The sequence below is a fragment of the Kogia breviceps genome, chromosome 6 (genome assembly GCF_026419965.1).
Source record: "Kogia breviceps isolate mKogBre1 chromosome 6, mKogBre1 haplotype 1, whole genome shotgun sequence".
NCBI lineage: Eukaryota > Metazoa > Chordata > Mammalia > Artiodactyla > Physeteridae > Kogia > Kogia breviceps.
The window spans coordinates 105,013,449-105,025,336 of NC_081315.1; the positions used below are offsets into that span (position 1 = coordinate 105,013,449).

Genomic DNA, 11,888 nt, shown 5'->3' on the forward strand with positions numbered 1-11,888 from the left:
TATGTACTAACTAATTCAGCTTTCTTTTGCTTGGGAAAAGGAGCTCCTAGAATTTTGGAAAAACAGAAAATTTTTCAAGAGTAAAGTTATTTGTTAATGGTTTAAGAGATTGATGAAATAGAATTTAAAATTTTTCTACGTTTGTTTTCTACAACTGGAAAAAGGATACAACAGTGTGAGAATAAACCTAGGTTGCCTGCCTTTGTTTTTTTTTAAAGGATTGGTTAAGTGGTTGGATTTAAGTGTGTCCCTGCTTTGCCAAATAATAATTATTTATCGAGTAACGTATTTGCCAGAAAACTCAATTCATAATTAGTATGAATTTTTTAAATTAGTAGATTTTTCTTCAGTCTTTGTTTTACTCTTTAAATAAGTTTTTATGGTTGTTATACGAAAAGATTTAAGTTTAATTAATAATTGATTAGCAGAACACTTCTGGGAAACCTCCTGTAATTTCAAAGGGGATTATGTAGTTATACGAGGATCCAGCAGGTTTTCTTTTGCAGCGCTTTTCTCACAGAGTGCCAGAGCAACACCCTAGCTTTGGCAGAAATCTAGGGGCCCTGAAGAATAAGCTGAGGCCTCAGTAACTAAGATAATTCTTTAATTAAGGCCAAGAGTAGCAGTGTTTCCTTGTAAATGTTACCGTTGATCCTAGAATGAATTCATATCCAAGAAAAGTAAAATAAATCATATGTTAAGGTCTCAAGGAAATTGGACTTGGGACACATGTATCTTAAATTTACCTAATAATATACTGGGTAAAAATGAAGTAGTTTAAGCCTTGACTGTGATCATTGGTTTGCCTTTCATATTAATGAATAAAATTCTAGAACCATGTTACTTTCCATCACAAATGTTTGTACGACAGGTCATTTCCCCATTAGAGACTGTGACGGAGATGAGGACTTCCATATCTTTCCTCATCATGAAATTTTATTGAATATATGGCAGTCCATTCTGTCTATCTCCTCCCAATTGCTCTTTTATTAAAAGCATTTTTAAAATGTTATTTAAAATGTATCTTATGATATTTATTTAGAGACCCTTCCATTTGATGATAACATTACTAGATAAGGTCAGTTATTTTCCCTGATATTCTATTTTCACGTAGCAGTCCACCATACCCTAATATGTGGGCTCATTATTAAGCTGAACGTATAATGTGTAAACATTTTCCAGCGACAGATCCCACCAGATTTTTTCAGCAAACTTCTAAGGGTAGTGCTGTTACTGCTATGTTTCTGTGAGATAAGTAAGAAAATAGGTGTTTAATCATAACTATCCAAAGGAGGCAGAACGTTTCTGGCCTTTAAATAATTAATTTTGTAATAGTATTTAGTTTTTTTAAACAGTACAAACCCCCTAAGGTTCCCTTTTCTCTCTCCCCCTGCAAATCATTGGGGGGTCTTAGAGAGTCAAAGAAAAAAGGACTGAAAAAGCAGGAGCAAGGGAAATGCCCACTAAATGCTTCTAGCTCTGGTAGGGACACATGTAGCAAGATGAATTCATTTGTATCTTCCAGAATAATTTTTATTTTAAAAGTCAGCTGATTTGCATCTCTATTAATAAGTACAGGTAAATATGTCATTCATGAACTAGGTATAGTGTCTGACTTTAGAGTCAGCAGTTGAACGTGGCATTAGCCACAGCCATCCTGGATTTGTCTAAAGAATCCAAATCTACCACAGAAGCTTTCACAAGCAGCCAGATTCTGATATGAATCAACAAAACTAGAACTGCTCTCTTGAATTTAGACAAAGGCCACAGGTATGTGCCCAAAGTGTTAAAATCCACATGGAGAAATCTTTATTTAAATATTAACTAATAACTCTGTGTTTGTATGTTTTGTTTATGTGTTTTGTTGTTTTGGTTTGTTTCTGGCTAGCTCATCAGAGTTGTAACAAGCTCAATTAAAGTGCAAGGAATCCTGTCTTATGCCTGTGTCATACTCTTCTATTTTGGGTAAGATTAACCATTCTTGAATATGTTTTTGGTTATACAGTAAAGTATAAATGCAAGATGTGATGGAAGTTAATAACAGCTAAATCATAACAATATGCCCATCCCAACTGTCTTGGGGGTCTCCCTTGACAGCATGTATCTCCAAATGTATTTGTGACTCAGTTAAATTCTAGTTAAATTAAATATGCTGTTTGGTAGTAGTATTAATAGCACTTTAGATTTAATTTTAATCTTTCAGTGAAATCACTTAAAGCCCTTTCTGCCTAGGACTTAAGTTTCACCCATGTTTTATGATAAAATCTGCCATTGTAATCAGATATTGTTCTATGTTTAAAAAAAAATCTTTGTTTCTACTATGTTTGCCATACTGATTATTTAGCATGCTCTAGGCCTATGTCATATAAACCCAAAGGAGATGCAGAAATGTATCATTTCTCTGCCTGTGACTGGTTAAACTTTTATCTGCAGATTTGTTGGTCTCATGTGGCTTATATCTTGTTGGGAAAGACAAAGGGTAACGAATTAACAACTAAAATACTTTAAGATAGTAATAAGCGGTATGAAGAAAACAATATAAAAAGGCATTTTTGCCACTGCTAGTTTTTTCACGATGTGAATTTATGATAAAGTAGCCCCACCTAGCTTTAGGTTTACTTACTTTAGAAGAAAGGGACCCCATCCCTGGTCCCTGAGCTCACGTGCAGTGGCACATCGGGTGGCGCATCAGGAGCCGTGCTCTGGGCAGCAGTCAGAACTGAGTATCTCGAGAGGAGAAAGTGAGGAGAGGATAAGCATAGCGGTAGTGACCTCAGCCAGAGAGTCACCCAGAATCTGCCCCTGGGACGAGGTCCGCTTTCCAGAGACATCTGGGTATTTCCATTTCCACGTTTTGAGTGTGTTTTCTACACTGCTGTCTGCCTGCTAACTGACTCAGCAGGTGCTCCAGAGGTGTCTGACGCAGGAGCCCAGGAGCAGTCAGTTTTCACCATCTCCACTGAGTATGTGAGTTACAAATAAACTTTCTGCACCCTCAGTGCCGCGTTCAGGCTACGCGGCCAATGTCAGTGATGCCCAAAGCAAGATGTGGTTCTGATCAGATTGCATACCACTTACTGTTTGAATGAACATAGAAATGCTTTACTGTATTAAGGTAACTTTCGTCAGTTACTGCCATTAAAAAACCTGAGATCCTCCTTCCCTGGCACAAATGCTCACACTGCCCTCCGAAGTTCTTAGTATCATTCCTTGTTTATCTCCACCCTGCCAGGCAGAGAGCATGGGCAAGGATGGCCGGTGGTCCAGCAGACCCCGGGAAGGGCCTGGACTTCAGCTCTGAGGGAGGGGAACCACTGGAGTCTTGTGATTACAAGAGGGCTAGATCCATCTGGCTTTTTGCAAGGGCCACTCCGGCTGTTGTGCAGAGAATGGACTGGAGTGTAGCAAGGAGAGAAGCACAAGTCAGGCCCGGTCAGGGAGCTGTTCCAGTCATTCCCAGGAAAGGTGACCACAGCTGCAATTGAATGGTGGCAGTGAGTGCTAAAAATCTGTCACCTAGGGATACATTGAAGGTGGAGATGTACAGGACTTGCTGATGCATTGACTGAATGTGAGGCAAGAGGGAACATGAAGCATCAAGTGTGATCACAGAGTGTGGGGCTCAGGCAGTTAGGGTGATGGGCTGGCCATCCACTGTGATGGGGAAGCTGGTGAAGACAGACACGTGGGGCTGGTTCGCCTTGGTTTTTTTGGAGCGTTGGGGCTGGAATCGAGAGTCCTGTTTGGGTTTTTGTAAGCTTGAGATCCTACAAGACATCCCCTAGTGGTGTCAAGGGAGCAGTGGAAGGGCTGAGTAAGGAGGGTGGGGGAAGTTGGGGCCGGCGGTAAACCTGGAAGAGTGGCGTACGCACGCGGAAGGTCCTTGCAGCCTTGGGTCCGTGTGAGGCCCTCGGTGCTCCGGAGTAGGGAGTGGGGAGGCCGCGGAGAGTGAAGGAAGCCTGTTTGCTTCTTGTTTGACCTCTTCCATGCCCTTCCCTCCTTGGACGTCCCCTCACTGACGCGTAGTTCCATATCACTGCCAGGATTTTGTATCAGGCCTAAGAAATAGCCACCCACGTCTTCACTCATTGTAGAACTGGCCATGAGGTCTTTGGTGTTGTGCCATTTAAGGGCCCCTATTTGTGTGACGATACCAGTGTGAAGAGTTTTTTTCAGAATTTTTGCCAGATTTGTTTCAAATGCCTAAAAAGGTTATATAACTTTTGGCCCAGAAATCCCACTTCTATAATTATGTATTTTGGAATTTATCTTAAGGAAACACAGATTTAACGTAAGTTTTCCTAACCAGAAACTTTTTAGTGAAGCAAAATATTAGAAATAGCCTAAGTAACCAGAAATTAAGGGCTTTGAGGGGCTTTGTTATATGATAACCAATAGAGTGAAGCATTGTGAGACCATTAAGATAATGGCATTGAGGAACACCAGTGGTTCTGGAGAATATTCATGATGTATTGGCATGTCAACAACGATGGTAATAAAGTAACAAAATTTGTTGGCATTTCTGTGAGCTCAGCACTGTTCTGAGCACCTTACTGAAATCACCTCCTTTATGGATTAACCTGTTAGGAAATCCACTCAGACCCACACAGGTCCTGAGCAGTGGAGTCAGGATTCGAACTCTAACACTTGGCCCCTGGGGTCTCTGCGCTCGCTCTGAACTCCAATCCCCTACTTGCCTTCTGAAGAGACCGCATTTCTGGACAGTGAGAAGTATGAATAGATGTACATTCGGAGCAAAAATGACTGAAGGATAATATACCAGATGTCACAGTGATTTGCACTGGAGTGTGGCATTATAAGTTTTTGTTGTTGTTTTTCATCTGCATTTGCTAAATGTATTTGTAATAAAAGAATAAATGTCAAACAATTTAGAACCAGGTGAGACTTCTAAGTATAATTTCTTCTCATAATGAGAACTAAGGAGTTTTTCAAAAATGTTCCGCCGTGGTAAAGAAACCTACAGAAACTCGGGTTTTGCATAAGGAACTGGGCCCTGCGACGCCTGGGTGATCCTCTCTCCCCTTCCCCTCTGCCTGCCCAGTGACTGAGAGGGTCTCCAACAGTAGTTGGTTGTTTCTTTCTGGTTTTAGGTTGGTATCTCTGAAAGTACTGAACAGCATTGTCCTGTTGGGAAAATCATGCCAGTACGTGAAGGAAGCCAAAATGGAAGAAAAGCTGTTTAACCCTCCCCCAACCAGCGCTCCCAGCAAACCATCCAATAAATCACAAAATAAATGTAAACCCTCTCAAGGTAGGTTTGGTTCTTTTTATCACTTCTATGTATCATTCTATAATGAATTAATTGTCTGAACTCTACTTAATAAAAAAAATCACGGTTCAGTCGATGTTTAGCAATGCTTTCAAGATTGGATTTCACTTTGCTTAGCTGTTGGTTTTTAATGTTTATGCTGTGGATCTCATCACAGGTGCCCCTAACGTAGTGCTCCAAGCTTTTTCACTCCTTCGATGGTTGTTCGGTAGATGATTATTGGTCACCTGTTACCTGACAGGTCCAGGGATACAGCAGTGGGGCAGGCAGAGCTGGATCATCGGGGAGAGAGAGGGAGTGGATGTGCACTATGGCAGGTGGCTGTAAGTGCTGTGGAGAAAACTAAAGCAGACTCAGGAGAGGGACTGTGATGGAGTTGGGGGCACTCCCCAGCCGTGAGGAGCCGGTATCCGGGCAGAGACCAAGCCTTCCAGGGAGGAGCCTCTCCCACGCACAGGCCACGCGTCCAGAGGCCCCAGGCAGGAACATGCATGGCGTGTCAAGGGACAGCCTCTCGCCTGAGATCGCAAGGGACTGCAGGGGGGTCCAAGAGGCTGCCCAGAGCTCTGGCTCACCCAGGGCCCTGTGGGCTCTTGTGAGGATCTCAGCTTTTCCTGTGTGAAGGGGTTGTTGCAGGGCTTGGAGCGGAGGAGTGACACGATCCAGCAGACATTTTAAAAGGACTGTTTTCAGTCTTTGAGGAAATTAACCTCAAGAGGGGTGAGCCCAGAGCTTCCCCGGTGGCGCAGTGGTTGAGAGTCCGCCTGCCAATGCGGAGGACGCGGGATCGTGCCCCGGTCTGGGAGGATCCCACATGCCGCGGAGCTGCTGTGCCCGTGAGCCATGGCCGCTGAGCCTGCATGTCCGGAGCCTGTGCTCCGCAACGGGAGAGGCCGCAACAGTGAGAGGCCCACATACTACAAAAAAAAAAAAAAAAAAAAAGAATCCGCCTGCCAATGCAGGGGACAGGGTTTCGAGCCCTGGTCTGGGAAGATCCCACATGCCGCGGAGCAACTAAGCCTGTGCGCCACAAGTACTGAGCCTGCTCTCTAGAGCCCGTGCTCTGCAACAAGAGACGCCACTGCAGTGAGAAGCCCGTGCACTGCAAGGAAGAGTAGCCCCCACTTGCCACAACTAGAGAAAGCCCATGCGCAGCAACAAAGACCCAACGCAGCCAAAAAAAATAAATTAAATAAATTTTTTTTTTTTTAAAAAAGAAGAGTGAGCGCAGAGGTGGAGGCCACTGAGGAGCTGCCTGGCTCAGTGCATGGATCAGCATGTGAGCAGGCAGGCTGACCAGATTCTGGGTGGATTAGGAAGGGCCCAGGGCTTGCCAGTGAGGTTGTGCCGTGGGAGAGGAGTTGAGGGTGATTCCAGGGCTTCTGGCCTGGAAAATTTGGAGGAAGAACTGGGGCAATGTGTGTGACAGGTAGTATATGAGATGCTGGAGATACAAAGGTAAATAAATCATGCTTTAGCTCCTCACAGACTGACAGGGGAGACAACAAAAGTGGATAATCCAAACTGGTGAGTGAGGTTATAGACAGGGGCATGGAGGGGACAGGAGAGGGGCCCTTCCTGGAGGTGGTGACGCCTGAACTAAATCCTGAAGGGTGAGAAGAAATAGGCCCAGGTGAAGATCGGGGCACGTCAGGAAAGGGACCAGCGTGGGCTGAATCGTTGAGGCCTGAAAAAGAAGAGAACTAGTGGGTCAGTATTCCAAGCGTCGAGTTTGTTCTGGAAGGAGTAAGAGATGAGACTAGAGCTGGGCCGGAGGCCAGTCTGAAGAGAGAGCCATGCTCGTCATGTATGCTTTATTTTAAAGTAGAACAGAAACTTGTGATTAACTTGAAAATAATTTTTAATTTTAAAGAACATGTAAGTACCATTGGTAATATGGGATTGCATTTGTTTCAGCTACCTGGATAGTTCATAATGGGTCCATATGTGTTCTGTTAGGCTAGGCTCCTTCAACACATTAAGAAACTAAAAACCATCAGTCTTGCTTTCAAGAAGCCTCCAGCTGAAGAGGGGATAAAACCTGTAGCACGCACTGCAGTTCAAGTTCACTGGATCCAGAACCCTGTAATAAGAAGTGCATTTTGGGCGAGTGCCTTTGTGTCTGGTCAGGAGATCACTGGCCAGAGACCATTCAGGAAGATATTGCAAGTCGGGCAGCTCAGGCCCAATTTGCATATGAAAAGAGGGGCTGGCTGTCCAGACAGTTTGGAGTCCATCATGTTCCAAAAGAAGCAAAGGACAGCAGGAGGGAGGGACGACCAAGAGAGATGAATGTATTCATTGTCTCAACCGTGGCAACGGTTTCAACAGGTGTATATATGTGTCAGCACTCATCAGATTATCCATTTTAAATATGTACCATTTGTGGTATGTCATCCTTACCTTGATGAAGCTGCTCTTACAAGGACTGGCTCAGGATCCCCATGGCCCCAAATAAACGTTAGAGATTTTGTCCACTGATTTGTTTTTACTTCTGATGTGGACTTCCTGGACATGAAATGCTGACTATGTCTAATGTGACTACACATAAGAGGTGGAATTGATTAAATCAGGTAACAGTGTTACTTGTGTGACATGATCCACATAATAGCTTTAATATAAAATTTTGGATGAGGAAACAAATAGTGTAGCCTCTAAGTTTCATTATAAACTCGGGCTTATGCAACATGCCGTTTGGCTATTATTCGCTTTATCCAAAAGCATGGATAATCAACATTTTTTTTCAGTACCACTATATTGGTAAGCTTGTGGTTATTATAAGTTGGGGGGAAACCCTTTTCTAATGAAATGAATCTGTTTTTCCACAGAAGAAAACCTGTCTGCTTCGGTCACCAGCCAGCCTCTTCATCAAAAGGAAAACGTCATACCACTACTTGTGACAAGCAATTCTGATCAGTTTCTGACAACTCCAGATGGTGATGAGAAGGACATAACGCAAGAAAACTCTGAATTAAAACACAGATCCTCAAAGAAAGATTTGTTAGAGATAGACAGGTTCACAATTTGTGGAAACCGAATTGACTGATTTCTGTAGCTGCGTGTGCCAAAGATGCAGAGTCCCGGGGCAGAAGATGCTGTGCTACCAGGATGGACAGATGCTGAAAATGGCACTTAAATATTTATTTAAGAACTTAAATTATTAATGGAAAGCAAATCTTAATGTCCTTCTTCCAGCGATGTGCTCTGGCTGAAGGTCTGGTCACGTGAGTCAGCCAACGGTGACCTCCAGCCTTGACTCCTTGGAAAACTTGAAGGATTAGGAAAAGTTCCTCCTGCTTGGCAAAGCAGCAGAGTCTCTCTGGGCCCGACAGGAGCAACACGGACATCACTTTTGCTTTGTCAATCTGTGCTTCCAGAAGATCGGATTTTGTTGTGAGTCCTCTTCAGTATAAGGATATAACTGGAAAACTGTGAAGCTCTTAGCACGATGCTCCCTTTCCAGCCTCACTCTGTTTCCACAGTTTTCAAACGTCACTTCATCTGCCAAACCATTAAAAATAATAATAATAATTAAATTTAAGTCAAGATAAGTGTTCTTACCACCAGAATAATCTTTGAAGATGTACCTGAATTAATCAGAATAAAAAGCTACCTTAAATAAGACATGATGAATAGTAGCACTTTATAGAGGAAAAAAAGACCCTAAGCCAGTTTATTTAAAAAATATTAATTAATGAAGGTTATGCATCACTGAGAAAATGTTTCATAATTTTTCAGTTTACTCTTTACAGCAATACATGAGCTGGGTATTGTTTCACTGCAGTGGATAAAATAGGAATTCCCTTACAGAAAGGCACTTTTTATACTGAGAAAGTGGAGCAGTGTTGACTTTATAGTTAACTGGTTTCACTTTAAAACTAATTAATTGCTTCCTAAACTTACAGTTAAAAGGATTTGGTGTTGAACAGGCTGAAGAACCTTCAATATACAGAATTCAAAGGTGTCGACTTCAAGTGGGTTTTCCAAGCAACAGTTTTGAAGTCCATCTTCTAGCGGATGGGGCAACATCTTGCTCCGGCTTCTGGAGTGCACGGGCGGGTCTGTCTGTGTGCCTGCGCCTGGGCGGGCCTGTGTTGTGCGGGGAGGTGTGGCTGTCACGTGCGCCTGTGCCGGGCTGGGCAGGCTGTGCGGGGGGGAAGGGAAGTGGGGTGTTGGGGCATTCAGGTGACTGCCTGGGTGTGGACTGGTGTTTCTGCCGGGATGTTGGGAACAGCAGCCAAAAGGTGCTTTTTGGTTTTGTTTGAGATCAGTATTCCATTTCTGCTTAATTACCAGTTTGTGGCCCACGTTAGGACAAGTTATTTTCCACCCCTTTTTACCTTGAGGAACCTTTCTGCACTTTTATAAAAATTTTACAGGGTCTAATTTCAGAATGTCCAGGTGTTAACCGTTAACGTCCTTTGATGTTTTCATTTTAAAGTTCAGCTCTTGTGCTGATATTTCCAGCATGTGACATGCAGAAGGTAAATTTTAGCTGATTTGTCTGTTTCCTGTGTGAAATGTGAAAAAGCAAGCTTTAATGCTTTGGCTTGTTCCTCTGAAAAACAAAAGTGGAGTTTAATGTTTTACATTAAAGCTAAAGAAATCAAAATTAATGTTCACATAGGGTAAAAAAGAAAATTGTACAGAAACTCTTTTGTGAAACCAGGAGTTATTTTAACTTAAAAATGAAAGACTTTAAATTGTTTTGTGTATGTTTCAACGAAGACCCGTTTTAGGATTATTCTTCTTTTTTCCATCTTCTCTTCACCAACATAAGGAACAGTGTCCGCGAGGAATGGGAATAGTTTGGGGTTAACTTTGCCAAACATAGCCCTGATCAGAGCAAAAATATGATTTGGGTATATCTTTCAGTTCAGCTTGAATTACTCTGTTACTGTGCTGTCATTTTTGAAAGATCTTTTTTTGGCAGAATATATTGGGAGTTTGGAATGATGTTCATTTCTTCTGTTAAAATGGCATTCAGTACTAATTTTATAAGTGCATCTTGTGTGAAACTCAATAAATTCAATTTTATAATCTTTTTTAAAAAGGTCACTGAATTTATTTTAATAATATTTACTACTATATTCAGTGGAGTGAATTTCCCACTCTATAATAAGAATTTACTTCCAATTCACAAGTGACAGGACTGTCTAATTTGAATTATTCTTTTGGTTTTAATGGGAGAAAAATGTTTGATTTTTGTCTTTGGAGGAAAAAAATAGGCTGGGTCTTGATCATAGACCATTTACTATCTCTCAGCAAATTAAGGTACTTCATTTTGCAGCTATGTGAATGTCACACCATGTGCTTTTCACATCTGGGAGTCAAGTTTAAGACAGTACTTTGGTTTAAAAAAAAATCTGAGGCACAACATAAGTCAGACTCATGGCTTTCTCTTTGGGATAGAAGTATAGACACCAAGAGTCATTCAGAGCTTGTCCAAATGTTCTTTGTACTTTTGTACTTTGGCTAGCAGTTAGACTTTATACTCTATACGTATACATGGGAGAAACTTGTTAGAACCTCAGAAATTTTCCTCCCATCCCTGGTAACTCAGCGGAGATAGATATAAAGTCACAAAATAATTTAAAATCACTACATTTTGGACTGTTTCAGTTCCATCTATTTATTCTTTCAACAAAGATTTATTAACACTTTCTATGTGTCAGGAACTGCTCTAGCTGCTGGGATCAGCAATGAACAAAAAAGTCCCCGCCCTCCTGGGGACGACTGATAGTAAAGAAGTCAGTGAAATAACAGCTGCTGTGGGCAGGTTGTCTAATAACCAAATGATCTCTCAGGTCTATTTCAGTTTTAAAATACATATAGTTCTTTAACATTTTAATGTAAATCTGATTTTTTTTCCTGTTGGATGTGCTTAAAATAAAATAATCGTATAGTAGTTTCACAGTGCTTCCATAAAATAGAAAAAAATAAGGGGGACTTCCCTGGTGACACAGTGGTTAAGAATCCGCCTGCCAATGCAGGGTACACGGGTTCAAGCCCTGCTCTGGGAAGATCCCACATGCCGCGGAGCAACTAAGTCTGCGAGCCACAACTACTGAGACTGCATGCTGCAACTGCTGAAGCCTGCGCGCCTAGAGCCCATGCTCAGCAACAAGAGAAGCCACCGCAATGAGAAGCCTGCGCACCGCAACGAAGAGTAGCCCCCGCTCGCCACAACTAGAGAAAGCCCACGCGCAGCAACGAAGACCCAACGCAGCCAAAAATAAATTAATTTTAAAAAAAGAAAGAAACTATTTTTTTTTACTAAATACTGCTAGCTGTCCACCAGCATCTTCTGTGGCATAAGCATAGAGCTGTGCCTGGGCCCTGTAGCTGCCTCACTGGGGACTACATTCCCAAGTCCCTCTTGCTGTTATATGTGGCCAAGTGACTAATTCTCACCAAGAGATGGAAACCAAAGGGATATACCATCACGGGTCCCCTACACCTCTCTGTTTCCCACCAGTTGGAACCCAGAGAAGGTGTGGCCCCTCCCCAGCCATGCAGGTAAATGCACAGGGCTCACTGGATGGCAGAGCCTCAGCAGGGAGGGAACCCAGGTCCCTGAATGCCTCTGTGGAGTGGA

General features: G+C 42.5%; 1 protein-coding gene across 1 annotated transcript in view; it reads left to right on the forward strand.

Moving 5' to 3' along the window:
- Nucleotides 1-10,343, forward strand: part of TAPT1 (transmembrane anterior posterior transformation 1) — a 61,539-nt gene extending 51,196 nt beyond the window's left edge. The window contains exons 12-14 of the mRNA XM_059067240.2: nt 1,889-1,965; nt 5,112-5,272; nt 8,119-10,343. Of these exons, the coding sequence (XP_058923223.1) occupies nt 1,889-1,965; nt 5,112-5,272; nt 8,119-8,336 (456 nt within the window). The 3' untranslated portion in view covers nt 8,337-10,343. The remainder of the gene's footprint in view (nt 1-1,888; nt 1,966-5,111; nt 5,273-8,118) is intronic.
- Nucleotides 10,344-11,888: the final 1,545 nt, after the last annotated feature.